The 26,032-nt window shown below is 37.5% G+C and overlaps 3 protein-coding genes and 1 pseudogene across 3 annotated transcripts; 3 read left to right on the plus strand and 1 right to left on the minus strand.

Moving 5' to 3' along the window:
• The first annotated feature begins 12,729 nt into the window (after positions 1-12,729).
• On the plus strand, positions 12,730-12,970 carry LOC113304018 (annotated as a pseudogene).
• A 916-nt stretch (positions 12,971-13,886) lies between these two features.
• LOC113304015 lies at positions 13,887-15,618 on the minus strand. Its single transcript, XM_026553114.1, has 3 exons — positions 15,484-15,618; positions 14,114-15,161; positions 13,887-14,020 (listed from the first exon to the last, which is right to left on the minus strand). Exons 2-3 carry the CDS (start codon positions 15,059-15,061, stop codon positions 14,018-14,020), a joined length of 951 nt encoding a protein of 316 aa, XP_026408899.1. The 5' UTR covers positions 15,062-15,161; positions 15,484-15,618; the 3' UTR covers positions 13,887-14,017.
• Positions 15,619-15,806: 188 nt separating this feature from the next.
• Positions 15,807-21,876, plus strand: LOC113304016 (exosome complex exonuclease RRP46 homolog). The gene is made up of 8 exons (XM_026553115.1): positions 15,807-15,938; positions 19,650-19,774; positions 19,946-20,059; positions 20,193-20,314; positions 20,553-20,625; positions 20,721-20,788; positions 21,255-21,387; positions 21,492-21,876. The coding sequence occupies exons 2-8, from the start codon at positions 19,669-19,671 to the stop codon at positions 21,593-21,595; spliced, it is 720 nt and encodes a 239-aa protein (XP_026408900.1). The 5' UTR covers positions 15,807-15,938; positions 19,650-19,668; the 3' UTR covers positions 21,596-21,876.
• Positions 21,877-22,238: 362 nt separating this feature from the next.
• LOC113304017 (cytochrome c oxidase assembly protein COX19-like) lies at positions 22,239-25,780 on the plus strand. The gene is made up of 4 exons (XM_026553116.1): positions 22,239-22,372; positions 23,634-23,722; positions 23,837-23,934; positions 25,330-25,780. Exons 1-4 carry the CDS (start codon positions 22,363-22,365, stop codon positions 25,472-25,474), a joined length of 342 nt encoding a protein of 113 aa, XP_026408901.1. The 5' UTR covers positions 22,239-22,362; the 3' UTR covers positions 25,475-25,780.
• Positions 25,781-26,032: the final 252 nt, after the last annotated feature.

Here is a 26,032-nt window from a genome sequence, read left to right on the forward strand (position 1 = left end):
GTAAAATACACAAACGTTAATTCCTAATTACTTGATAGCGATCATATAATGTTTTGTTAAGTCCGAACCTAATATCAAGTAATCATACTTCGTTGTTGTATTGTCTCGATCTTGAATCCATAGTCAATCACACAAGTTATCTTGTTGTCGTAGTGTCTCGATCTTATATCCATAGACGATCAAACGAATTGTGAACCGATTAGTTGTATTGTCTCGACTCAGTCCATACACAATCACTTTCTGAGAAAGGACTTATAGGTGGAAAAGTTTTAGATTGAGGTATATTTGGGTACCCTCGTCTTTTCATTTCGCGGTGTTCTTCTTATTACACTGGTTGTACAAGAATTTATTCCCTAATCACAGTAGGACGAGCAAAACCGGAGTACAACGACATCTAATTCTCATGAGCTTCCTGACTTCGGTCACCTCTTCCAAAATACTCAAATCAACTCTATGATCATGTCTTTCATCTCAATAAGAAATCTATATGGTGGAGCATAAACGATGTTAATAGTCTTTTGGGACGTGCTTCACTCCTCTCTTACCACTTTAGAGAATGCTTCATCACCGGGATGGGGTTCTTCTTGGACGTAACCAATATCTCGCATTACCCGATATGGATCGTATATTGAAAATCCCTGGGGGTAAAACAATGGACCGTAGTAAAATGCAGCACAATTTCTCCTAATGATTATTCTATCTTTTCTATCGTCTCGATACATATTGAAGATTACCTCATCCGCAGTTATTTTGTCGAAGGCAGCTCGCATGTTGATAAGTTTCCCTGGCATATCCTTCTTCTGACAACCAGTAAAAGTGTACTTGCGAAATCTTGTCTTGTGTTTCGTAAGATCAACATTGACTTTGATGCTGAGATTGGATTTCACCAAGAATGGGAAATGCTCGTATATCCAGGTCTATGTAAACACAAGGTATAGTAAGAATCTCATCTTACAAGCATTTTGATAATATAAATTAATGGTTTGGAAAATTGAATTACCTGGAAGAGACTTAGATTCATGTTAACTTGCTTGACTAGATCCCTTGAATCTTTTGTCAACTCTGCATTCAAAAAGCCAACCACTGAAGTACCCCATGAATACCTCTATGCATCTTATCAAGGGGATGCAATAATTGAAGATACTTGGCGTCGACCAAGTTTCTGGAACTGTCTGGGAAGATACAGTTGGCCAGGATATATAGCAAATAAGTTGACGCAGTAACATTAATTCTCACCAAGTCCACACTTCCTTCCTTATCAAAGATTTTCTGGGTCCCAGAGTATGTGTCCCTCAACTGCTTCAGACTTAACTACTTGCTTTTATAACCATCCCTGATCACAAACATAGACTCTGACTGCTTCTCATCCAAACCTAACAAGAGCTTAGTCAATTTGAAGATATCCTTCCAAGAAATTTCCTCATAGTATCCATCTTTGGTAGCTTTTCCATCAACCTCGATGCCTAGAATTTGATGGAAGTCATCAGGAGTTATCGCTATCTCACCGAATGGGAATAACACTATATCCGTATACCCTTAGAACCTCTCACAGATGCATGATATGGTAACTTTGTCAAACTCAACAACTGAATTCTTCACTGCAGGCCACAACCCGGAGTTCCTGACAATCTCTTTCACGACGTCAGATTCCTTGTCAAGTGGCCATTTTTTCATCATAGTATTTGAAGCTTGGTGCCTCAAAAGATGAATGAAATTCTTATGATCCTAAAATAACATAAACCAAAACATACAATTACAAAATAAATACAAACACTTTAAGCAAATTTAAGATATATACACTTATATAAGAACAAATTGAGATTACTTACAATAGTAGAATGTACTTCATACGCCCATGAGTGTTTGTATCCAAAAATAACATGTCCACCATCTTTAGGCAATCCTAGGAGGGGCTCACCATTTTTTGTTGCTTCTTCAAGTGAGGAGGAGGCATGTGAGAATCAATAGGTTTATTGATAACCTTTTTTTTGTCGTTGCAGCTTGTGGTTGTTGTGGTACCTGTGGTTCTTGAACAACCCTTGTTTCTTGAAAATTACCTTCTTTTTATCCATCTTCTTCATCTTCAGCAATTTCACCTTGTCCATCATCATGGTTATCACACATCATCATTGTTATCACCACCATCATTACCTCCTCCAGCAGGTGGGACACTTTGATCATCATCATCATTACCACCTCTAGTAGGTGGATTTTCTTGATCATCATTATCATCATCATCATTACCTCCTCTACTAGATGGAATTGATTGGTCTTCATCTGGAGTTTCATCAGAATCACTTGGTTCAGGTGGATGAGTCTCTTCCCGTTCACGGATCCTAAGCTAGTGTTCCCGGAACCACATGTTCTCCTTGATGTGTTGCAGTCAAGAGTTTGTCACCTATGCAAGGATGTCTTGAAGGAGGAGTAACATTTTTCTTTCCTTGCTTGACCTTTTGCATCCTAAACAAGAACAATGAAAATATTTTTGAAGTTAATATTTGAACAAGGAAACGACTAAGTAACAAATAGGTTTAGTCGTCAGGGACGACAATAATATCAGGTGCAGACTAAACCCTAGTCGTCACCTCAGCAAAAATACAACAGTAACGACGGATAACAAAAAGGTATACAGAGAAACTTGGTTTTGGTCAGAAATTAGTCGGCAGAGTCTATAATCTATATAGTGTCGACTAATAAATAATCGACATGGATGTATTCAAATAACATGCCGACTAATAACCAAATGGGACTCAGGAAACACAAGGATTTTCACAGCATTAGTCGGCAGGTTAGAAATTTCAAGAACGAACGACTAATACAACTAAGGAAAGGTTTTAAGGTTGAATATCGCGACGACCCTATAAATGGCTCTTCCAGATATGAAAAGTCGGCATGATATTCAACCTAAGAAAACAACTACTACTCCTAAATATGAAAAGTCGGCAAGGTCATCGTAACTGCAAATTCAGAAATTCTAATTTTCTGACCTAATTTGACATGCAAACAAAAAATTGAAGTACTGGAGTGAGTTTAATTAAGTAGTCACTTAGTTTCTCAATCACGTCATTTCTTCGGTTTCAACAGTTTAAGTGATTTCTTTTTCACCCACTAATTTTTTATTCCATCTGCATTGAACTGATTTTCCAATGCCAGAGTCTTCAATACTAGGTCTTCTATGATTTTGTTTCACACATGGTTTCATGTTTGAAGATTAATCAACGATGAAATTTTCGAATCGACGAGTTTTCGATGGAGGTGTGGTGGGGGTGGTCGATATGGCAGAGGAGAAGAGGGAAGAGGAGAAGATGAAATGAAAATGAGTTGATAAAATGATTATGGGTAATGTTAATTATAATGGATAAGGATAATTTTGTAACTCAATCCATTAGAACACCCTCTTAGCCCTTAAAAAAGTCCATTTAAATTCGGGTATACCCTAATTAGGGCTGCACATGGACGGGTATGGGCGGGTATAAGCTAAAACCAACCTCGCACCCACATACTGCGGGTTTTTTTTTCATAACCAACCCCGCACCCACAAACAGCGGGCGGGTTTTGTTACCCGCCCGCTACGGGTTGGGCGGGTATGGGTTTAAACGGGTTTAAACCCGCTTTATATTCAAGTATTTAGAGTAACTTCTATTCTCCTTGATTAAGTGAGAAAAAAAAACCAAAACCCCCAAAATATTCATATCTAGGAAGTTCACAGATGAAGATTAAGTGTTGAATCTGTTGATTTTTCGATTGTTGTCGATTTCTGGTGAAGATTCGAAGTTGTTGTTGTCGATTTCTGGTGAAGATTTCTGGTAATTGTCGTTCGTAGGTGAAGAAGAATAACTGAGGAGGAAGAAGAGGAGAGGCCGAACAGAAAGAAGAGTGTAGAAAGTGAATGAGGGTTATCAGTTATCCTATCTACTAGTATTAGGGTTTCATAATGGACGATTAGGATTAGTTTTATCTAATGGTATATAATCTGCGGGTTTTTTGGGCGGGTATGAACGGGTATTAGCTTAAACCAACCTCGCACCCACAGACAGCGGTTTTTTTTTTCATAACCAACCCCGCACCCACAACGGGCGGGTATGGATTAAAAACCCACGGACTTAGCGGGTACGGGTGGGTATGGGTATCGTGGGCGGGTCTTGTGCAGCCCTAACCCTAATCCAACCAGGATAACAATGCATGCTCTTTCAAGAAAAAATCCAAACACTCGCGGACAACTGTGGTCTGCTTAAATAATGCTCAGCTTAATTCCAAGTGATTAGAGAAAGAAAATTAAAACAAATGTCATCAATTTTGCCCAAACAATATTTTGTTCCAATTTTCTTATGAGATTGGCTGATTTTTTTTTACAAAGGGTAGAAAATCAAAATTAACTAGTTATACGGGGTATATAACTGTAGGCACACACCAAATTTTCCATAACCATACATGCCTCCACAGTTGACATAAATTACAAAATAACTAAGCCTTTCTTAACTGAATTCCAAAAATAAGTGGGTAGTGAAAGGAATATAAATCATCACTGAACAAGGAAACCCAGGCTGTTTCCAGTTTTATAACAGACTTTGATTCAATTTCGTAGTATTTTCCCTCTCTCGATTTCAGACTTTGAAATACATACACTCCTGTCACCTGTTTCTCGATTTCCATGGGTGAAGCAAGTGATGATGTAGCTGCTGTATCAGTTGAGAGAAGAAGTGAACGCAAGAGTACACCCCAACCAAAACCAGCACCATGGCTTGTGATTCCATATGGCAAAGGTACGAGGAAAAACCAAGCCTTATATAATATTTGTGAACCCAATAACAAAACTCTTAGAAGATGTATACCAGAATTGAGTTCAAAAGATTTTAAGCAGAAAATATCTCATCAAGGATGGTTGATTGTTATATGTGATGAGGATGATATTGATTATGCACCAGATTGGAATTTTGGTGATTGTTTTCTTTGGAATCCTGCAACATTAGAGACTATTCAATTGCCTAATATATTACTTTGGCTGAGGAACAAGAAGGAATATGTTTATGTGGACTGTGTTTTGTCGTCGCCTCCTAGTTGTTGTGGAGATATGGCGGATAATAATTCAATGGCTTTAACTCTTGTTGGAAACAAAGCACTATAATCAAATTACACAAAGAAACCGCTGAGTCGCGTACTAGGTCGCTATCTTTAAGGTGTTTCGCGACTCTGCCTCTTGATTGTGCTAGCAGTCAGTTTTTTGTCGAAACCCTATGGGATAAAACAGCTTATCTCTTTCGATTTCTCTGCACTGAGAAATCGAATCAATAATAACTCTTTCAACAACACTTGCTCAGAAAACTCTTGTTGGAAATAAAAATAATGTTCTATCTTTTCTCTTCCAGAAACCAGTTTTTTTTTTTTTTTTTTTTTTTTATAATCAAAAAGAATCAATGGAATTAATGGAAAATTAATTTTCGATTAAATGCCAATTAAATTTCTTTGTAACAGCAAAAAAACGGCCGTAAAAAACAGCAAAAAAAATTGTTTCTGGATCAGCAGACCTCCCAAGGCCCCAAGGCCCCGCTCCCGGACTAATGTAATATAATATATAGTATAAATAGTATATACCCTAGTGAAATTGTGTGGGGTGGGAATTGAACCCATGCCTATAGTGTGGGAGCTCAAAACAATGCCACCATACTATCTCTCTAACTTTGGCATATTATTACAAAACTATGTTTTTAAATATATACCCCAACAACTCTCTTTGAATGCAAAGATAAACGGCATGACCATGTACTTTTATATTGCTTTCCTGGGGAAAAACAATGGAGAACACAAAGGGTGGCTCGAGATATGGTAGATTTCGAGGATGCTTTATCGATCTGGTGTTGCAAAGATAAATTCTATGTTATGTGTTTGGGCGATCGGCACCTAGAAATTGAGGTACCTGATGTTAGGTCGGAATCGTCTAGTTAGTTCAAACAATCAAACGCACACAGTAAAAAATAATCAAGCAAATACTCAAACAAAGGAAAAACGAAAACAAAGACTGGAACACACGAATTATAGTGGTTCGGCAAATTGCGTACGTCCACTGGTGATGATGATACCTTTTCACTATATGAAAATATTTGAAGAAAAATTACAAGAACCCTTAGCCCCTTATGTTTCTCTCTAGTCACACAACTCTTGCAAGAATAAAACACTCTCCTTGTTGTGTAAACCTCCGACTAAAGAAAGACTCTCAACTGTATGTATTACTTCTACAGAAAACCAACCTATTTATACTTGACAGATCTTGCAGGACAAAAATAATACTTGCCGACCAAGTTCTATTAATTTCCTAAGTCTAGACTCCTTCCTGTTTCCTAACTTAAGAAATACTTGAATGCCAAGCTTTGGTTATCTTGCAGGCCATGTTCTTGTACTGAAGGTTATTAACAAACATTACAAATCTCCACCTTTGTTGATAATCTTCATCTACCTACTTTGTTCTTCACTTCACGTATATCATTCCACCACTTTGCACCTTACGGTGCCTACACTGATAAAGTATTGATTAAGTTCAAACGATGTTTGAACTTACTCAATGGTACCACCTTCGTCAGCATGTCTGCAGGATTGTCCTCCGTGTGAATTTTTGGTACTGAAAATTTTCCACCTTCTATATTCTCTCGCGCAGAATGATACCGAATATTGATATGCTTTGCCCTTCCGTAAAAATCTTTATGCTTCAACAATGCTATAGCACTCTGACTGTCACAATGCACACTTATGCATTCTTGTTTGACTCCAAAATCCTTAACCAATCCTTTAAGCCAAATTGCTTCCTTTTATGGCCTCATTTATAGCTATCAGTTCAGCCTCTGTTGTTGATTGAGCTACAACTGATTGTAAACAAGACCTCCAGCTTATATGACTGCCAGCCAAAGTAAAAACATACCCGGTTGTTGATCTGTAACGATCAATATCTCCTCCATAATCAACATCTACATACCCACATACTTGAGGGTCTTTACCAGCAACCTGTTGATAAACCAAACCAACGTGCACTGTTTGCTTTAGGTATCTTAGTATGCCCTTCACAGCTTGCCAATGTTGCTTCCCTGGATTTTCCATAAACCTACTAACAACACCAACTGCCTGTGCAATTTCTGGTCGAGTACAAACCATTGCATACATTAAACTGCCAACCGCAATCGTATATGGAACACGAAACATGTACTCTTCATCATCTGCAGTACTTGGTTTCATCTTCACGGACAACTTCAAATGCCCACCTAACGGTAAACTCATAGGCTTTGAATCTTGTACTCCAAACCTTTGTACAATCTTCTCTAGATATTGTCTTTGTGTAAGACACAATCTTCCCTTTTTCCTGTCCCTTTGAATTTCCATTCCAAGTATTTTCTTAGCAACTCCTAATTCCTTCATTTTAAACTCCTTACTCAACTGAGATTTTAGCTTCTCAATATCCACCATGCTCTTCGCAGCAATGAGCATATCGTCCACATAAAGGAGTAGAAAAATCAAAGAACTATCTTGTAGCTTCTTTGTATACACACAACTGTCATAAAGACTATGTGTGAATCCTTGTTCCTTCATGAATATATCAAATCTTTTATACCATTGTCTAGGCGATTGTTTGAGCCCATACAATGATTTCTTTAATTTGCATACATATTCTTCCTTACCTGCAACAACATATCCTTCGGTCTATGACATATAAATGTCTTCTTCAAATGTACTATGTAAGAATGCTGTTTTGACATCGAGTTGTTCTAACTCCAGGTCATAGGATCCCACTATAGCTAACAAGGTACGGATTGAAGTGCCTCTTACAACTGGAGAGTATATTTCATTGTAATCAACACCTTTCCTTTGTGCATAACATTTAGCTACCAAACGCGCCTTATACCGTATGCTATTTGTACCTGGAATTGCTTCTTTCTTCACAAACACCCACTTGCAACCAATTGCTTTACTACCCTTAGGCAATTTTACTAAGTCCCAAGTTTCATTCTTATGTAAAGAATTTATTTCATCTTCCGTAGCTGCTAGCCACTTTTCAACATTGGAATCTTTCATCGCCTCTTGAAAAGTACATGGCTCATCACCATAAGCCATAAAAGCAAATGCTACATAATCATCCATCCATGCTGGTGGCTTCCTGTTGCGTTGTTCTCTATTGTTTGCTAAAGAAATAACATCTTTTTGTTGCTGAGATTATTCATCTTAAACCTCCTCCTCGACTGCATCTTCTTGAGATGTAGAATCTATTTGAGGAATTTCTTTTTCCTCTCCAGACTCACCATTATGTAACTCCACCTGAGTATCTACCTCCACCTGAGTTATAGTTTCTTTTCTAGGGTGTAACAAAGATTTTTCGTCAAAAGTAACATCCCTGCTAATAACAACCTTGTGACTTTCTTCACAACACAACTTGTAACCCTTGACTCCATCTTCAACTCCAATATATATGGCCTTATTTGCTCTAGGATCTAACTTACTCTCTTTAATGTGACAGTAATCCGTGCATCCAAAAACTTTAATGGAATCATAACTAGCAGGTGTACCTGACCATACCTCCATAGGTGTTTTCAACTCAATAGCAACTGATGGTGATCTATTAATGAGATAGCACGCCATATTTACTGCTTCAGCCCAAAATTCTTTACCCAAACCAGCATTGGATAACATGCACCGCGCTCTCTCCATAAGGTTACGATTCATTCGTTCCGCAACTCCGTTTTGTTGAGGTGTCTTTCTCACTGTCCAATGTCTAACTATGCCTTCACTTTAACAATACTCCTTTAGTGGGTCGTTCTTGTATTCCCCACCATTATCTGACCGTAGCCGATTCACCTTCTTGCCTGTCTGGGTTTCTATCATAGTTTTCCATATCTTGAAAATTTCGACAACTTCATCCTTTATCTTCATAGCATACAACCACACTCTCCTTGATAAATCGTCGATAAAAGTGACAAAGTACCTCCTTCCTCCTTCGGATACTTCCTTAGAAGGACCCCATACATCAGTATGTATGTAATCCAAAATACTCTTAGCACGATGGATTGCTTTACCAAACTTCACCTTATGTTGTTTTTCATAAACACAGTGTTCACAGAAATCAAGTTTGGCTTTCTTCAGTTTGTCAAGAAAACCTTGCTTGCATAAAATCTCTAGTCCTTTCTCACTTATATTCCCTAGCCGCATATGCCAAAGTTTCGAAATACTATAATCTTCATTATTCTCGACTCCAACATGAACTCCATCTACCACAGTTCCTCCTTGTAATAAATATAAATTTCTTTCTCTCTTAGCCTGAATTACCACTTTAGAATCTGAATTTAAAACCTTTGTAAATCCACCTTCCATTACAATACGATAACCCTTGGAATCTAAAGTACCAAGTGATATCAAATTTTTCTTCAAATCAGGAATATGCCTTACCCCAGATAAAGTGTGTACTTTACCTTCATGATTTTTGATCTTAATTATTCCAATCCCGACTACACCACAGGCATAATTATTACCAAGTAGTACAGTACCACCTCCTACAGATTCATAAGAGGTAAATCAGTCCTTGTTTGGATTCATATGATAAGAACAAGCAGAATCAAAAATCCATACTTCATGATTATCACCACATGTAACCGTCAGCACCTCTCCTGTTTCAGAACCTTCTTCAGCTATTTTTGCTTGTGCATTTGACTCGTGTTTCTCCTTAGATTTGAGCTTCGGGCAATCTCTCTTCCAATGCTCTTTTTCATGGCACCAATAACATTCATACTTCCCTTTGGATTTTCCCTTAAACTTGGATTTATTCTTTCCAGGTTTTGGTTCATTCTTCCCATTGTTTACATATAACCCTACAGCTTGATCACTTTCCATTGTGTCCTTCTTACGAAACTCATCACTTAATAAAACAACAATTACGTCATCTAGTTTGATAGTATCCTTTGATGCTAGTGTACTTTGTATCAATGTATCATATGTATCTAGAAAATAACATAGTAGTAGCATATCTTGATCTTCGTCTTTAACAACTTCTCCAACATTAGTCACTTCAGTCATCAACTTATTGAAACTGTTGATATGCTCGCTAACAGACGTACCTTCTTTGAATCGGAATCGATACATTTGTTTCTTGCGAAACAATCTACTTGTGAGAGATTTTGTCATGTACAAACCCTCCAATTTTTTCCATTAAGATTTTGCAGATTTTTCAGACATAACATTGTACATGACCTCCTTGGCTAAACACGAACGAATTGCAGCACAAGCCTGCAACATCATTATCTGTCATATCTGTCGGCCTATTTTCTTTCAAGGCTTTATGCAAATCCTGTTGAATCAGCGCATCCTTAATTTGAACTTGCCAAAGTCCAAAATCTGTCCTCCCATTAAACTTCTCCACATCGATCCTCATGGTTGCATACTTTGATGTTGATGTTTTTGGTGCAGATGGACCTTCCCCCGTTGGATCTACGATCTCTAACCCTATACTTTGACCTTTGAGTAAACAAAACTAGACGACCCTGGCTCTGATGCCAATTGTTAGGTCAGAATCGTCTAGTTAGTTCAAACAATCAAACGCACACATCAAAGAATAATCAAGCAAACACTCAAACAAAGGAAAAACGAAATCAAAGACTGGAACACATGATTTATAGTGGTTCAGCAAATTGCCTACGTCCACTGGTGATGATGTTACCTTTTCACTATATGAAAATCTCTGAAGAACAATTACAAGATACCTTAACCCCTTACGTTTCTCTCTAGTCACACAACCCTTGCAAGAATAAAATACTCTCCTTGTTGTGTAAACCTCCGACTAAAGAAAGACTCTCAACTGTATGTATTACTTCTACAGAAAACCAACCTATTTATACTTGACAGATCTTGCAGGCCAAGAATAATACTTGCCGACCAAGTTCTATTAATTTCCTAAGTCTAGACTCCTACCTGTTTCCTAACTTAAGAAATACTTGAATGCCAAGCTTTGGTTATCTTGAAGGCCACGTTCTTGTACTGAAGGTTATTAACAAACATTACACCTGACACCATCTTGTGGACATCAGTAGGAGGAAGAGAAACTGTGGTTGGTACGCATTTCGTGGAGTGTGGTGATGAACTTTACAGGATTGAAATAACTTATCCTACACGAGGATACAAGAGAGTAGAGTTCGCACTGTCAGTGGCAAAGGTTGATTTCTCTGCAATGCAGTTGAAGGAGGTGAACAGTTTTGGTGATCATGTTATATTTATAAGTGATATCAACTCTGTTAGTTGCTCAGCGGCTGATCTGGGACTCTAAGGGTTGCTTGTACTATGCACTCGATGACGATCAAAGTTTGTACAAGTTTGAAATAGAAAGTAATGGTAATAGTGTTATTTTGCCATGTCTAAAGCTACCAACGACGTGGTATACTTCTGGCTGGATCATGATACGTGATAAACATCGTAGGAACGAAGCTATGTTTGGTAAAGACGGAGAACTGAAGGCAGCACTGGATCACAAAACAAGTAGAACTTGCAATGATAAGAATGAGGATACGCACAATAGAGGAGAACAACAAGAAGCAATCCCTTGGGATATTCTGAACGAGGACATGGTGGAGTTAATAGCAAACTATCTTCACCGGTTGGATTGTTCACATTTTCGTCTTGTCTGTAAAGCGAATCGAGCAGTGATGCCTATGGCAAAGCTGAAATCCACCAGTATTACTACTAGATGCACGAATTTATCTCCATGGTTGGTTTTCTCTCTGGATAAATGCTGCAACGTCTACAATTTTGTAAACCCGATGCATAATAACGAGAACTATTTAATGAACGTCGCTGATGATCTAGTAGGTGCTACTGTACGGTCTCAGAAGGGCGCGCGGTTGGCTACTTATGTCTGAAGGGTTAACCAGTATGTTCTTTTACAATCCCTTCACGAAAGAAATCTGGGATGTTGTAGACTTGCCAGTCGACATGTACAGCTTTTCTGGCATCGCATGTTCCTCCCCACCAACTTCGTCAGACAGTACAATTTTCGCTATTGAACAAATGCCTGCCAGTGATGGAACTTCCAGTGAAATCAACATTTACTTAATTAAAAGAGGAGGGGAATGGAGTGTCTATAACTTCCAAAATACGAATGTGGAAAAGTTCATGCCTTCGCATAACACCCCACGTGGAGTTGTCTATTGTGTAGACTACAACGGCTCTTTGGGAGTATTTAATTTAGAAGATGATAGTTGGAAAGTTCTGGAGAAGACTTTTCAACAATTTAGTGGTATATATCCAAGTTTCTTGGTAGGGTGCGCACGACAGATTTTATTAGTAAAATTAGGACACCTTGGCGCATCTGTTAGAGTATATAGATTGGATTTCTCCAAAATGGTATGGGATGAGGTTCGGGATCTGGGAAAGCACATGTTGTTCATCAGCTACACTTCGTGTTTCTCAGCAATTGCTCCGAATAGGCGCATGGAGAATAAAAGCTATTTCCCTAGATTATGTATGTTTGAACGGCGAAGGGGTGCTGTTCTATTCGCTTGAAACAGGTAGTTATCACTCATTCGGGACTCGACATTCTGCTGATAATTATTATGACACAGAAGGTTGGTTTACAAACTGTACGTGGATTGAACTGATTTGGGAGAAATCTCGAGATCTCGACTAGCTTAAGCCCTCGTTATAAAAGAAAGCTTATACTTGTAAAGCTTGAATTTATACTTGAATTTGATTTAACCTGCTGAACCAAACAGAATGAAGAATCATATGAAAAATATCATACTTGACAGGCTTACTGTGCCAAAGAAAATGCTGTTGCGCCTTCTTCACCCTCTTGTGCATCTCACGATATTTCTTTTCAGGGATTGCAAGGAGTATATCCTTCAATTTTGGAATATCATCTTCAGCGACAAATACGGCAAATGCGTCCCAATCCAAAACCTCAAAGAAAGGAGGAACATAGTTGTCTGAAATGATAACAGGTACACATTCGTAGAAAATTGCTTCCACCACTCGTGGGCTGTTAACTTCATAACCCCTTGCGCAGATGCAATACTTACTACTCTTCATGTGCTGAGCATAACTCATTCTGTTATTCAAGCGAGGAAGCTCTCCATAGATTTTCATCTCAGGGTCATTTTTCCAATGCTGAAGTAAAATGGGACGAAGATATCCATGCATCCCCCCTGCAAAGAAAGCAAGAATGGATCTCTTTGAAGAAGGTTTTCCTCCAAGATCTCTAAGAGGGTCTTCCACTTTGCGTATTTGTGCTTCCGGAAGAGTCAAATCTTTTCCAATTTTGAAGTCTCTAGCAGCATTTGCATTGCAAAGAACTTTGATACAATTATCCATGTGGTGCCTTGTCTCAAAGGGTGCCTGAAGAAAATCATTGTACAATAACAAAAATAGATATTATATTATGAGGTAATCAATCTTTGAGTTATCATCTGAATATTGCGCAGTAATGAAACATACCCAATCATGGCAAGCGACTAAAAAGTGATCCCTACCGCCAGTTCTGTTCCAGAAGGGATATTTTGTTGCAAGCATATCCACATAATTTTTCAAATAATCAGCTAGGTTGTTCCGTTTGTGAGAGTCACGTACGTATAATGTCAGCTGTAGCATGCGTGAACTAAAGGGCATGTAGAATAGATGAGCTTTTGTTGGGTCACTCACTACCAACTGTTTGTTGTCCTCCATGACTTTCATAAACCATCCCTCTGAAGCATAAATTCCCTTTAGAATCGGTTCTGTTTTCTCATGGAAGATGGGCTTTTCTCCTTCTTTATAAATATAGACTTTTAGTGTGCGTTCCATCATTTCATAGCTTCTGTAAATGTGATTACAGAAAATTACATAAGGAATTTCACCGACAAGATCAATTTTTACAATCTATGCTACTAACTCACCTTTTGAATCTTGAAAAATTTCGATAAATGTTGGGGTCAAGATCTTTATCTTCCTTTATAATTGGAGAATTCTCGATTTGTGTTTTTGCATAGAGAAGTTCATCATCACATTTTGAAGGCCATTGCGGTTTCTACTGCAAAAGACCAGGGTTAGCAAACAGCTTTCTCAATAGAAGTTCAACTTAACCTCTTCGTTCAAATCAGTGCCGAAGTTCAAAAATCCATACCACGGAGTGAGAAGAAATTCGACTCTGAAGCAATAAACTGTACATCTTAGACAAAGATGTCCGTGGTGCCCATCCTTTCTTGATGTTGGCTTCATGAAACTTTGTAAGGTTAATATCTGAAGTAACCGAACTAGTACTCGATTGCATTGGAGTTGCCTGTTTCTCCTCTGAAGTGCTTAAATTTCCTTCTGAATCTCTCGGCAGAGTCATGCTATTCAAAGACAATGTTGGCGATACTGCAGGTGGTACAGATAAAACACTAACTTCAGGAGCTCCAACATTTCCTAATGTAAAACCAGAATCTGATCTTTGACCACTTCCCACTGAAGAATTCGGCAGAGTCATGCTATTCAAAGACAATGAAAGCGATACTTCAGGTGGTACAGATAAAACACTAACTTCTGGAGATCCAACATTCCCTTCTGTAAAACCAGAATCTGATATTTGCATTGGAGCAAGGGCGGATTCAGGTTCTCTTGCCTTATCTAGACTATAACCAGTATCTTGAGTTGTGGCATTCCCCAAACCGGTATCGTTATTATCTACAACTGCAACATTCTCACTTGAAGTATCATTAACTGAACTATTACCTCTAATTGGCTGTTCAAAGTCATTCTTCAGGCTTTCATCCATTCCTTGAGTTCCATTCGTGAGATTATCATTGTTCCCCAATACAGAAACCTCAGTATTATTTAACCCCTCTAACACTATCGAAGAATTCATTGCCTTTGAGTTATTACTAACCATCGTAGAATCTTCAACCAATGAACTATTTCTCCCAAGTGACAATGAATTCTTACCAAAAGAAAATAATGAGAACAATGCATCCCCATCAGGGAGGGTCGAAGATTGATAAACTAAAACAATAGCTAGTACAATCCCTACAGCTAAAATCGATCTTCTCGTTTCGACGTGGCACAACTTTTGAAAATGATACAAGAAATCCATATTGTAAAACTAAGACAACAACTTCCCAATAACCTATTAGACACAGTAGTAGCAGCACTAAATGAGTCTCAAGCTTAAACTTCTACAACATCTTTAAAACCTGTAAAAAAATCACCCAAAAATTAAGCGTAATGATTAAAGCAATTTGAAGTAAGAATTTCAAAATTTCCAAAAAATGAATCTCTCAAGGAAATTCAAATCAGTGAAATCCAAACCCATTCATACATCATTAGAACTACACTAAACATGCAAATTGCTTAACTATGAATCATCGAGACGAACCGATAATCATATTCTTTATCAGATTTTTAACTATGAATTTTCAGTATTAAGATCTACTAAACTTCAATCTAAAATTAATTAACATAAAAATTAAAACAAATGAAATCAAAAACAAGTATAATTAAGGATTTGATTATGACCTTAAGATTTTTGTATCTTAATTTCTTCATCAAAAAATGATAATTTCCATTTTGCCATTCTCGTGATTTTTCCCATTCAGCTGTTGAGTTTGTGTTTTTCTTCTCTGCTGCTGTCCTAGATTTGAAAGAAGTTTCTTATTTTTGTTTTTCCGCCAAGTGTAAACACTCAGCTTAAAAAATGCTATTACGACAAATTTTATTTGATTTACCCCTTTATTTACAACATATTACATAAATGCCACTGGGATTAGTCGGTGAATATCGTGTTTGGACACTAATATCCCCGTAAAGAAAGTCTATGACAAACATAGCCTCATAAACCCTTTTCAAGCCCAGAAAAACAAAACCCTCGTCTCTCTCATCTGTCTTTCTCCATTTCTGTAAAAACTCTTGTATCAATTTCTGGGATTATCTCAGAATCTGAAGTGAAGGTTTTCTTTCTCTGCAACAAGAAGGTATGTCCTCAACCTCCTATTTCTCTGTCAATTTCTCTTCTTCCATGACTGTGTGTTTATCTTTGCAATTTGATTTCCCTGAAAATGGGTTTCTGGTTTTACTTAGAATCTGTATCAAAAGTAATTGGTTTCGTTGAAGTTTGTTAATCTCTGGCTCTGATTAATGTAGGATAGGTATGAAATTACTACCGATTTGAGAGGATTTAGGGTTTGTAAATCAATGCTATGGTATTCTTAGGGTTATTGAAGTTTAAAACTAGTTTGGGTGTAATTTTAGACTTCTTATCTTACCGCTGCGGCAGTTTCTGTAGAGCTAAGTGATTTTTGATATAGGTATTTTATCTGGCATTCTTTCTATGTTACAACAATGTGTTTGTTTTGTGGTTCCAATAATAGTATTACATTTAAGCATAAGAAAATTCTGGCGATAGTACTCAACAACCATTCTAACTTAAGTCACATAACGCACGGTACCGCCAAGCCAATCCAATCATCGTAGTGTAGCCTCAATTCGAGAAAGTCACTAGTGTGTTTCGTTTCTCGATAATTCGTCCGCACCACCATCCTTTTTTAGTATGCATCCACTTTGTCCGACTCATGAAAATCAAAGTGGGTTTGACATTTGATCGAGTAGTGTAGCGAAGAAATTTGGTTTTTATGAACTGGCAGTTGTAAGAATAAGGAGGAAGATGGTTTTCTTCTAAGAGAGTAGCTTTCTGTTTTTATAGGCTGGGGAAGTCGGATCTGGTTGATGTGGACCAGACCACCTCTTTCTGTAGTCTTTGTATCCATCATCAGTTAACAGTGTGGAGTATTCTATCATATATTGTCTTCTAAAATATGTAATATCTTAGCCCTGTAATGCGAGTCGTAGAACCGTTTCCCATAGTAAATATTCAGTGTGAATGTAGATAGCGTTTGTAGCGGAACCTCGACTATGTATAAGAGATGGCATACGACTCCATGATATTTTCTTTGTTATTGATTGATAGATAGATAAAACAAAGTAGCTCTAACCTCTAATATAATAGATATTGTCATGTAGATGAAATTGTTTATTAAAAGGACTGCTACCTGAGTGTAAGCCATTGAAGGTTTCTTTGTACACAATATTCGGTGCGAAACCCGTTGGTTCTTTATCAGAACCTTCAAACCTCACCTGATGCCGTTCTTGACACTGCCACATACAACTGTCCATGAGTAAAAATTGGTCTTGGCAAATAATTCCCACATTGTGTTCAGTTTGACCTTGGCTGTAGGAGACAATGGATTTCTTTATAATTTTTTGATGATGTCTATTGGTTGTAACCTTCTTAATAGGAAAGGTAAGTTTGCAGTTAGGAGACATTATTATTCTTGGAATATACACCAGCAATCCTATGTGGTTCCCTGCTATGATATGTGCTTAAGTAACTCATCTTTTACCAATTTACTTTACAATTAACAGTGTTCCATTGCAAAGACCCATGACAATTAGCCGTGTTCCATTGCAAAGACCCATGACAATTAACCGTGTTCCATTGCAAAGATCCATGCTCTGATTTATTTTCCATATTAGCCTAACTGGTACTCCCATTTTAAGATTGTAACTGATGGTCCGGTATTCCAGGAAATTGAACGGAGTTCAGAAATCCGTTAGGATACAGAATATCTTGATCTTGAATGAATCTTTTCATCAGGATAATACTGTCTGAACTTGAGAAATTATGCTTTTTTTCCGGGAATAGTTGAAATAGTTTAGTCATCTACACTCTCGCTTGTTGGTGCCAATATACACCTTTCAATTAAGTATTCTGTGATCTGTGTCCCCATATCTGTCGATTGTCAGGGAAAGTCAGTACTTCCTGGATTTGTTATCTCTTTGTGCCATTCTTTGTCGTCGTCCATTCATCTGAGATTTTTGAAATGTAAAACGGGGTTTTGGTAGTTATGGTGGTTAGCATGTGTATTTATAATTTTGGGATGAGGTAGAGGCATGGAAATATTTTTGATGTGGTTCAGTTCAACTACATAACATACTCAAATGGGAACGCGACAAAAATAAGTCTAGGTTTTATTTTAATTTAAGTAAATGTCTCACACAAAATAGGAATGTTATGTGGTGAGGTGGAGGTATGGAAATGTTAGAGCCCCTGCAAACCTTAAATGAATGTCTTCCCCTTCAACTCATATATGTTCGGGGAAGAAGCTCGGGGCAAGCCAATGTGAGCCCCTGGGTGTCTGTCTTATATCCTTGAAGTTGGCCACTAGGTTCCTCGGTAGGAAAGCTGCAGGTTTTAAGCTTGTACATGGTAGCAGGTTGATTGTCTTGTTGTATATAAATGGATATAGGTTCGCAATAGATGCAAGAGTTGCATCTGTGTATAATGAAAGGCATTTGCGCATGTATCACATTATCAGCTCAATTCTTCTTCTTTTATCTTTTCCAAATCATCAAAACTTAGTATTACACCCCTAATTAATATGCTAGCCTTCACTTTGAATTAAACAAGAATCTGTTATTTTTGTAATATGGCTGGTCTAATACTTTTAGTAGTAATTGTAATATTTGAATATGGCTCAGTTTTCACTTCTGGGGAATTGCTTATCGTTCAACTAGATTACAAGATTAGGATTACCACTGATCAGAGAGGGACTTGTTCTGATTACAGTACAGTCTATTGGATAGTTGCTGGGACCTGTATTTTCACAACTTCACTAGGGACTTCTACTGTTGGGTTTTGAGAGCTCATCTTATGGTTATAACTTGGCTACATAGTTATGAATTTACCTACTTGATCACTACTATAGTGTAGAAAGGGAATTGCGATTTAATTGACTTGAATTAGAAGTTAATACTGCTGGATCTAAGAGCTGACTGCCCCCTACCTTCCAACCCTTACCGACTTAAGTATGGATGTTGCACTTCTTAACTAGGCAGTTTGTTTTGCTTTGGTATGAAATTCATCTAAACAGACAAAAAAAGGGTCCTTCAGTTTCGATCTCATCTAAATATCGAATGAGACATGCTGGTAACAAGTAAGACATACCAAGTTGATGTTTGTCCACGTTCTTGGTTCTTGAACTAGAAGAACTTAAATTTCTTAAACTGCAGAATATGTGCCGTCAGAGCCCTACACACCCAAGATATTAAGCCCTATATTCAGAGACAGATAAAATATGAAAGTTTAATAGTCCCTTCCTAGGTGCCATGAATTCATTTCCTGAGGATGGAACTGTTGCATCTTTCTGGCGCGTCAACATTGCTGACTCCTGACTGTGGTTGATTGTGTTATACATGATTTACATTCAAAAACAAATTTAAGATCAAGGTGTATTGTTTTCTTTTTTGTTAGATACTTGGGCGTTTTATTTGATTTTACAAGTACTGTTTGCAGTGATCTGTTTTCAAGCTTGGATGTATAAAATCTCTTTCTTTTTTTATGCCAATATCTTCTGACTATGAAATTTAAACTTGGGGTTTTTAGTATTTTGGAGAAATATTATAAATTGGGCTATTAGTACTTATTTTTATTAGCGATTTCGTGAGTTTGCCTCAGACCCTCAGAAGCAAGTTCCTGTGTAGCTCATACTTGTAAGGTTGTAACGGGTTATCTTGTTAAATTATTGCTTCACCCATGTTTATTAAAATGGGTGAGAGTTTTTCTGTTTTTAGTTGATAAAGTGTATACGGTTAAGTTATCTGATTTTGTTTACTTTGTTTGAAACTAGATAAAACTAGTGCTGGAAAATGGAGGTAGATAGAGTGGATGGCCGTACACCATATCAGCTAAGACCGCTTGCTTGTTCTCGTAATCTTCTCAATCGAGCTCATGGTTCAGCTCGTTGGTCTCAAGGTATTCTGTAAACGCAATAATGTTAAAACTGAAAATGGAAGGATGATGTTTTTTTGTTCGCTCTTTCCTGTATTTGCCTTTTCAGGTTAACATCATTCTGTGTCGAAATTCTAATATTGTTAACATGATAAGTTTTGACTTTTATTGTCATGTTTTATTTCTCATACATAGGGGATACCATAGTGCTAGCTGCGGTTTACGGGCCAAAAGCGGGAACAAAAAAGAATGAGAACCCCGAAAAAGCTTCGATAGAGGTCGTTTGGAAGCCTAAAACGGGGCAGATTGGTGAGATTTTGATATAATATCAGAAACCGTGGCTTTATTTGTCTTTAATCTATACAACTGGACTGATCCCAACAAATGCTTCATTCTTAGTTTGCATGACGTCATGTTTAACATGTTTTCTCACCTTTTCCAGGAAAAGCAGAAAGGGAGTATGAAATGATACTAAGAAGGACCTTGCTAAGTATTTGTCATTTGACTATTAATCCGAATACCACAACTTCTGTTATACTTCAGGTTGTTAACGATGACGGCGCTGTATCCTTCATACATATATTATGTTTTTTCCACGTTGTCTGTAGAAGAGTCGTGAGTTCATACATCTGGTAGTCTGAACCACCAATAAGGCAATGCTTGTAAAAGTAGGCAGCTTTTTCTGATATCATCTTGTTATATACCTAAAGTTCCTGGGTCAGTTTGTCATATGAGTTCCTTCTGTTAGGTAATGGATTTTTCCTAGGGTGTTGAACACTTCCTTGACACAGATTTTTCCTAGCTTCTTCCTTGTGCAGTTAATGCTGCTTGTGCAGCTCTTGTGGATGCTGGGATTCCTTTAAAACATCTTGCTGGTAAGCATGGGGTGTCTTTCCTTTTTACTTACCAATTTGTTTTGTAGAAACTTTATATTCCGAACCTAATTACTGTTTCGCTGCTGTTTTCGTAGTCTCTATCTGTTGTGGTGTGTCAGCAGCAGGATCCCTAGTTCTGGATCCCACCAAGGCTGAAGAGCAGGTTAGTATCTTATTACAACTTGACTGCTCTCAATCTCCTTATACATTTTTTCTGTTTGCACCTTATGTTTTACAGTTCAAATATGATCTTGAGTGCAACTCTTTCACTATTGAGATCTTTTTTGCTTTTTTCCTTTGTTTTGTTTCCCGAGGACATGATGTTCTAGTATAGCTTCCTGAGTGACCAGAGATGTTCCTGAGTTTAGACTGTCAAACCACAAATGTTCTGTGTCTTTTTCATATATTGTGGGAATTTATACGTACCCCTGAAAAAAGAGACCCCTTTTGTGCAATGTTTCATTTATTTTACATGAGAACTTGTTGGCTTCTTAGTTATATGTAACTCTCCGTCGCCAGATGTACCTTTTATCTTCTATCAGAATCCCTCTACTTGTTTGCGTTTCTTAGTTTATCCAGTGCATAAAAGTGAACTGATCTTTAAATGTTTCATTTGGGTTAATTAACAGAAACTACAGGCGTTCAGTTATTTGGTCTTCCCCAACTCTACTGAGTCAGTCCTTTCCGAGGAATCAAAACAGGCTGAAGGTGAACATATGGAACATGGAATCATCACATCTGTTACCCGCGGTGCAATGTCAGGTACAGTGCATGCCATTGAAGTTCTCTTCCATTTGCTAGTAATACAAAATACCATTTTCACGAAAGTTTGTGTTATTCACCGATTTATCTTATTTTATGTTCAGTGGATGACTACCTAAACTGCCTAGGAGGAGGACGATCTGCATGTTCAAAGTTGTCAGAGTTTCTAAGAAGGAACTTTCAGTCAAAAGCCCCAGTTGATTCATGAAAGGCTGCATATAGCTTGTGATAACATGGTATCGATTGTAAGATGAAGAAGAAATAGATTGTGTTCCTTAACTGTTAACGGGTCATGGTATATGCATATTTGGCTACCTCAGTTTTACGGGTAATGCCAAAATCAGTTGTTAGTGCTATAATCTCTTAGATTTAGTTGTTATCCACAGGTGTTATGAAGCTCTTGGCTGTTCATTTTTTCTATTCGGTTGTTATAATCTCTTAGATTTGGTTGTGATCCACAGGTATTGAAGCTCTTGGCTGTTCATTGTTCTCTTTAGTAGTCCTAAAGTAATGAAATTACTTCTTCCTGTTTGTGAACCTTACCATCTCGATCACACGGCCATCACTCTATGCCTTGTATATATTGCACAAAAAATACCATACCAACGATGCTTCAAAATCTCTTAAGACTGTTCCAGTCGGAAATTATACCACCATCAAAATGATAATTTTGCATCAGATTCAACTCCCAATGTCCGTAAGTGATTCTACGTGAAATCAGACGAATGAAATTGGTCGAATTGTTGAGGCAGATCGCCCGACAGCCTTCGTATGGGTGCAGCTCCACCTCGGGTGTTTTCTACCATTTCTCGAGTTAAAACAATAACAATTTCTTCTTTCATTTAGCCCGGCCCGAACATGTCTCTGTGCGCCAAACTTTGCTCACTTCTTCTACAGTGATGCACCCGTCGTGTTTTGGAGCCTAGCTAGTGTTAAATTAGGATCTTCAGTTACTGGAGCAGAAAACAATACAAGATGAGTGCAGGTAATTACCAAAATTCTTTCTAAAACCCTGTATCTTCCGATTTTTCTAGGGTTTTGATTTGGAAAGCTTAAGTTAATATCTTTTGTTTCGATTTGGTCTCGAAACTTTTTCTACTTTAGTTTCACGAACTGATTTTGAGTGTAGAAAAATCATAATGATCTAATAAGATAGATAAATTTGAAGTGTGAGTTGAACGGAGAATCGTCATTTAGAAAAATTGGGATTGTTTTAGATTTCTAGGGTTAGTTTAATTCCGTGGGTTATGGAAGAAATTTGTGATTCTGTAGGGAGTTTGTGTTGCTGGGTCTGAATTTAGGTGTTGAATATTAGGTTTTAGGTTAATGTTTTGTTACTTGGTATTAAGGGTTTTATATTTATTTCGCCTCCCAATGTTTATTTCTTGTTGTTTGGTGAATTGATGATATAGAATGTTGGATAGTTAGGGATTTTACTCACTGGAATCAGTACGGAATGACCCTTTTGATGATTGTGAATGTGACATTAACCTGCTTTGCTAAGACCGGTTCCATTAACTGACTATTTGTAAGTTTGTTCATTTGAAGAAGTAGGCTTCTTTATTGCAACTCGATCTGAAATTCCATTCTGCAGGGCTCTAGCCTCTAACACGTGCTGTTGTGCTCCCTCTTTATCACTATTGACCAGACGAAAAGAAAATCTGAACTTTTTTTGTTGAACTAAAAGGGGGAGAACGTTTAGGTTTTGGGTTCTTCAAGCCTCTGTCGGGCTGTGCCTCAGGCAAACAAAAAAAGATCTGAATTTCTAATGGATGAGTACATTCGGCTTCCCCATCTAGTGAATGTGATCTGGGAAACTGTAGGTGTTTGCCTGCATGTGAGGACACTTATTCACACAAACATCATGTGTAGGAGTTTAATATTATATCACATACACTATCTGATATTGTTATGCTTAGTTACCGAGTGGAAGAATCCAGGCAAGATTCTAGACTCTTGCTTGTCCGATTATCAGTGTGTAATAGGATAAGTTTACCTAGAAGTTCATACCCCATCAAATGCCATTCTTGACAGTCGTAGTTTCCTTCTGCTCCAGTTTTTATCTTCATATGTTTTGTGAAACCTATTTTTATTAAAATTCGTGAAATCACGAATACATGTATGGTTTTTCTCCTAGCTATCCTGTTTTATTCATGTTATCCCAATTTCTTGGTAGAAAGGGTCAAAAGAAGGCCGTTAGTTGTGCTTTATCCTACAATTTGTCTATTGATATTGCGATTTTGCAGGTGGTGCATTTGGTGGTAACAGGGGAATGAGACCCGTTGCCCCTGAGAAAGGTGTTTTCCCGTTGGACCACATGCATGAATGTGACTTGGTATTACACACTCAAATTATTCACTGACATACCAACTTGTGTGGAACTCTGTAAAATATTACATTTCAAACCCATTATGACGTATCTGATACACTTTTGGTTATCAACAATCAGGAGAAAAAGGAATACATCAGCTGCCTTAAAACATCAGGCTTTCAATCAGAAATTTGTAGACGCTTTTCAAAGAAATACCTCGAATGCCGTATGGAGAAGTGAGTAAGTCATCATAGCTTTTATGTATATTACACTCTGGTTCCACGTTATCACCTCGCCTTAGCAAAGATCTTAGCTAAAACACTAATAGTAAAATATACTTCTCAATCTTCATCACTATATACAAACATACATGTTTGCTGTTGTCGAACTGGGTTGTGCTTGCATAAATTCTTACTACATGTAAAGGAAATGAGGCAGTTTGCTGAGACTTGTAAACAAAAAATAAATCTTGAGAAGCTATATTACAGTGCTTGTTTAACTATGATTCATCAAATGATAAACCAACCCCTTTGTTCTTAATAAATTTGTATGGCAAACACACAATAAGTATGAAAAGATAAGTGATACTATACTGAACTAACAAGTCTCTGTACTTTGTGTAAAGCATACGGGGCTTTTCTTACAGTTATATTCTAGATTTTTTTTAGTGAGTTTTATATTCATGATATTTTTAGTGTTACCCATAAATCGTTTGTCTAATCAAACAATGATTCTAGACGTCCCAAGGGAGAAATCCCGAGATTTCTCCCGACCCTCACAACTTTATGGGACTTGCCCACCCATCAAGTTGCCCCCTGTTAATCTCTTGGGGATGGAGGGCCGAGAAAACTGTGAGTGTCGGGATAAATCTCGGGATTTCTCTCGAGGGATGTCTAAAATTATTTGTAATCCGAAAAGCAAGTGCGCATTTGAATAATGACATGTGGCGGCCAAGTCATCTAACGACACTGGTATCTTAGTGTCTTTGGGATATGTTAATTAAACTTGTTGATGTTTGCTGATCTACAAATATCATTGCTTGTGAAAAAAAACTAAGAACTAGCAGTGTTAGTGGGAGACAATTATTTTGTTAATTGTTGTGTCCAAACAAACAGGAAGAGACCACTTCTGCAGGCCTTCTTCTACCTTGTAACTCTATTTAGTGTAATTGGTGAATTGAGGCTCTGTATAGTGGAAGGCCTATATAAAATGGTCTCTTCCCCACAACAGTTAATCAAGTATTTTACTTCTACTTACATTGTTGTTATATGTTTTCACATTCCTAGTATATTTTTAACCTCGCAAACGGAAAATCAAAAAGGGTATTGCCTTGAAGTTAAAACTTCGGTGATTAAAGCCTTACGTTTTCGGATGGTTGAGAACGTAATAGTATAGACAGCCATTGCCAAGTTTCCCCACCACAATTAGTAGTATAGATACCTTAATAGAGCTTCTGAGTTCTGACACTAAATGGGCGATATGCAGGAAAATTGTTAGACCACAAACCTATGAAAAAGTGAAAGTATCACTTTTCCTAAAACGGAGGAAGTATATGATTTTATAATTCATACAATTGTTATCAGACATTGTGGCTGATATTCTTAGGGTTATTTACTACCTGTATTCTCCAGGAATTTGATGGCTAGACAAGACATGAAAGAGCTTGGATTTGGGAAAAATTATGATGACGAAGAGCAGGAAGAAGGCAAGACTGAGAAAATTGATGGCAAGGACGTCAAATCACCTGGTGCACAGGGTAAAACTTTAGTTAAGTGAAGTTGGAATTACTGGGACTGTGTTCTGACGACTTCTTCAAACAGAGCTTCAGATTTCAAACATAGAATAGACAATTTATTGTAACATAATGTCAGATGATAGGTGAACTAGTGGAAAATTCCACTGTAAATGAATTTTGTGATGTTCTCTGACATATCAAATGAACAAATGCCGTGTCATTGATGAACCCTTTTCTGATTTACATTTTTCTGTCTCTGCAGACTGAGTAAAATGGTCTGTAGGTTGTCGGGAGCGTGTATTTAAATTCTGTCACTGGTTTATTTTATGAATGCAGATTTTCTTAGTTATTTAGCTTAAAACTGGTTTACTATAATGGTGTACTTTGTACTATGTTTCACCAATACAATGTCAGCTCAAAAATGTTTAGGTTTCAGTTTCACTACTAACAAACAATTCATACGGTGACCAAGAAAAAATCATCATTCGGTGAATATCCACATGGTATCTTTCAATTTGGTGACAATAAGACATTCCAGCCACATTCGCATCATGTTCCTGGGAGTATTTTGGATAAATCTCCGGTATGTTTTAGGGTGC

This window comes from Papaver somniferum, chromosome 8, assembly GCF_003573695.1.
Source record: "Papaver somniferum cultivar HN1 chromosome 8, ASM357369v1, whole genome shotgun sequence".
NCBI classification, from domain to species: Eukaryota; Viridiplantae; Streptophyta; class Magnoliopsida; order Ranunculales; family Papaveraceae; genus Papaver; species Papaver somniferum.

What these genes read in the sequence shown, in the direction of transcription:
- LOC113304015 (XM_026553114.1), bottom strand. Translation starts at nt 15,061, where the DNA reads ATGGATTTCTTGTATCATTTTCAAAAGTTGTGCCACGTCGAAACGAGA.
- LOC113304016 (XM_026553115.1), top strand. Translation starts at nt 19,669, where the DNA reads ATGGAGGTAGATAGAGTGGATGGCCGTACACCATATCAGCTAAGACCG. An exon ending in GCCTAAAACGGGGCAGATTG is followed by an intron (nt 20,060 to 20,192) that starts GTGAGATTTTGA and finishes CACCTTTTCCAG; the next exon opens with GAAAAGCAGAAAGGGAGTAT. An exon ending in TCCTTTAAAACATCTTGCTG is followed by an intron (nt 20,626 to 20,720) that starts GTAAGCATGGGG and finishes CTGTTTTCGTAG; the next exon opens with TCTCTATCTGTTGTGGTGTG.
- LOC113304017 (XM_026553116.1), top strand. An exon ending in ACATGCATGAATGTGACTTG is followed by an intron (nt 23,723 to 23,836) that starts GTATTACACACT and finishes ATCAACAATCAG; the next exon opens with GAGAAAAAGGAATACATCAG. An exon ending in CTCGAATGCCGTATGGAGAA is followed by an intron (nt 23,935 to 25,329) that starts GTGAGTAAGTCA and finishes TGTATTCTCCAG; the next exon opens with GAATTTGATGGCTAGACAAG.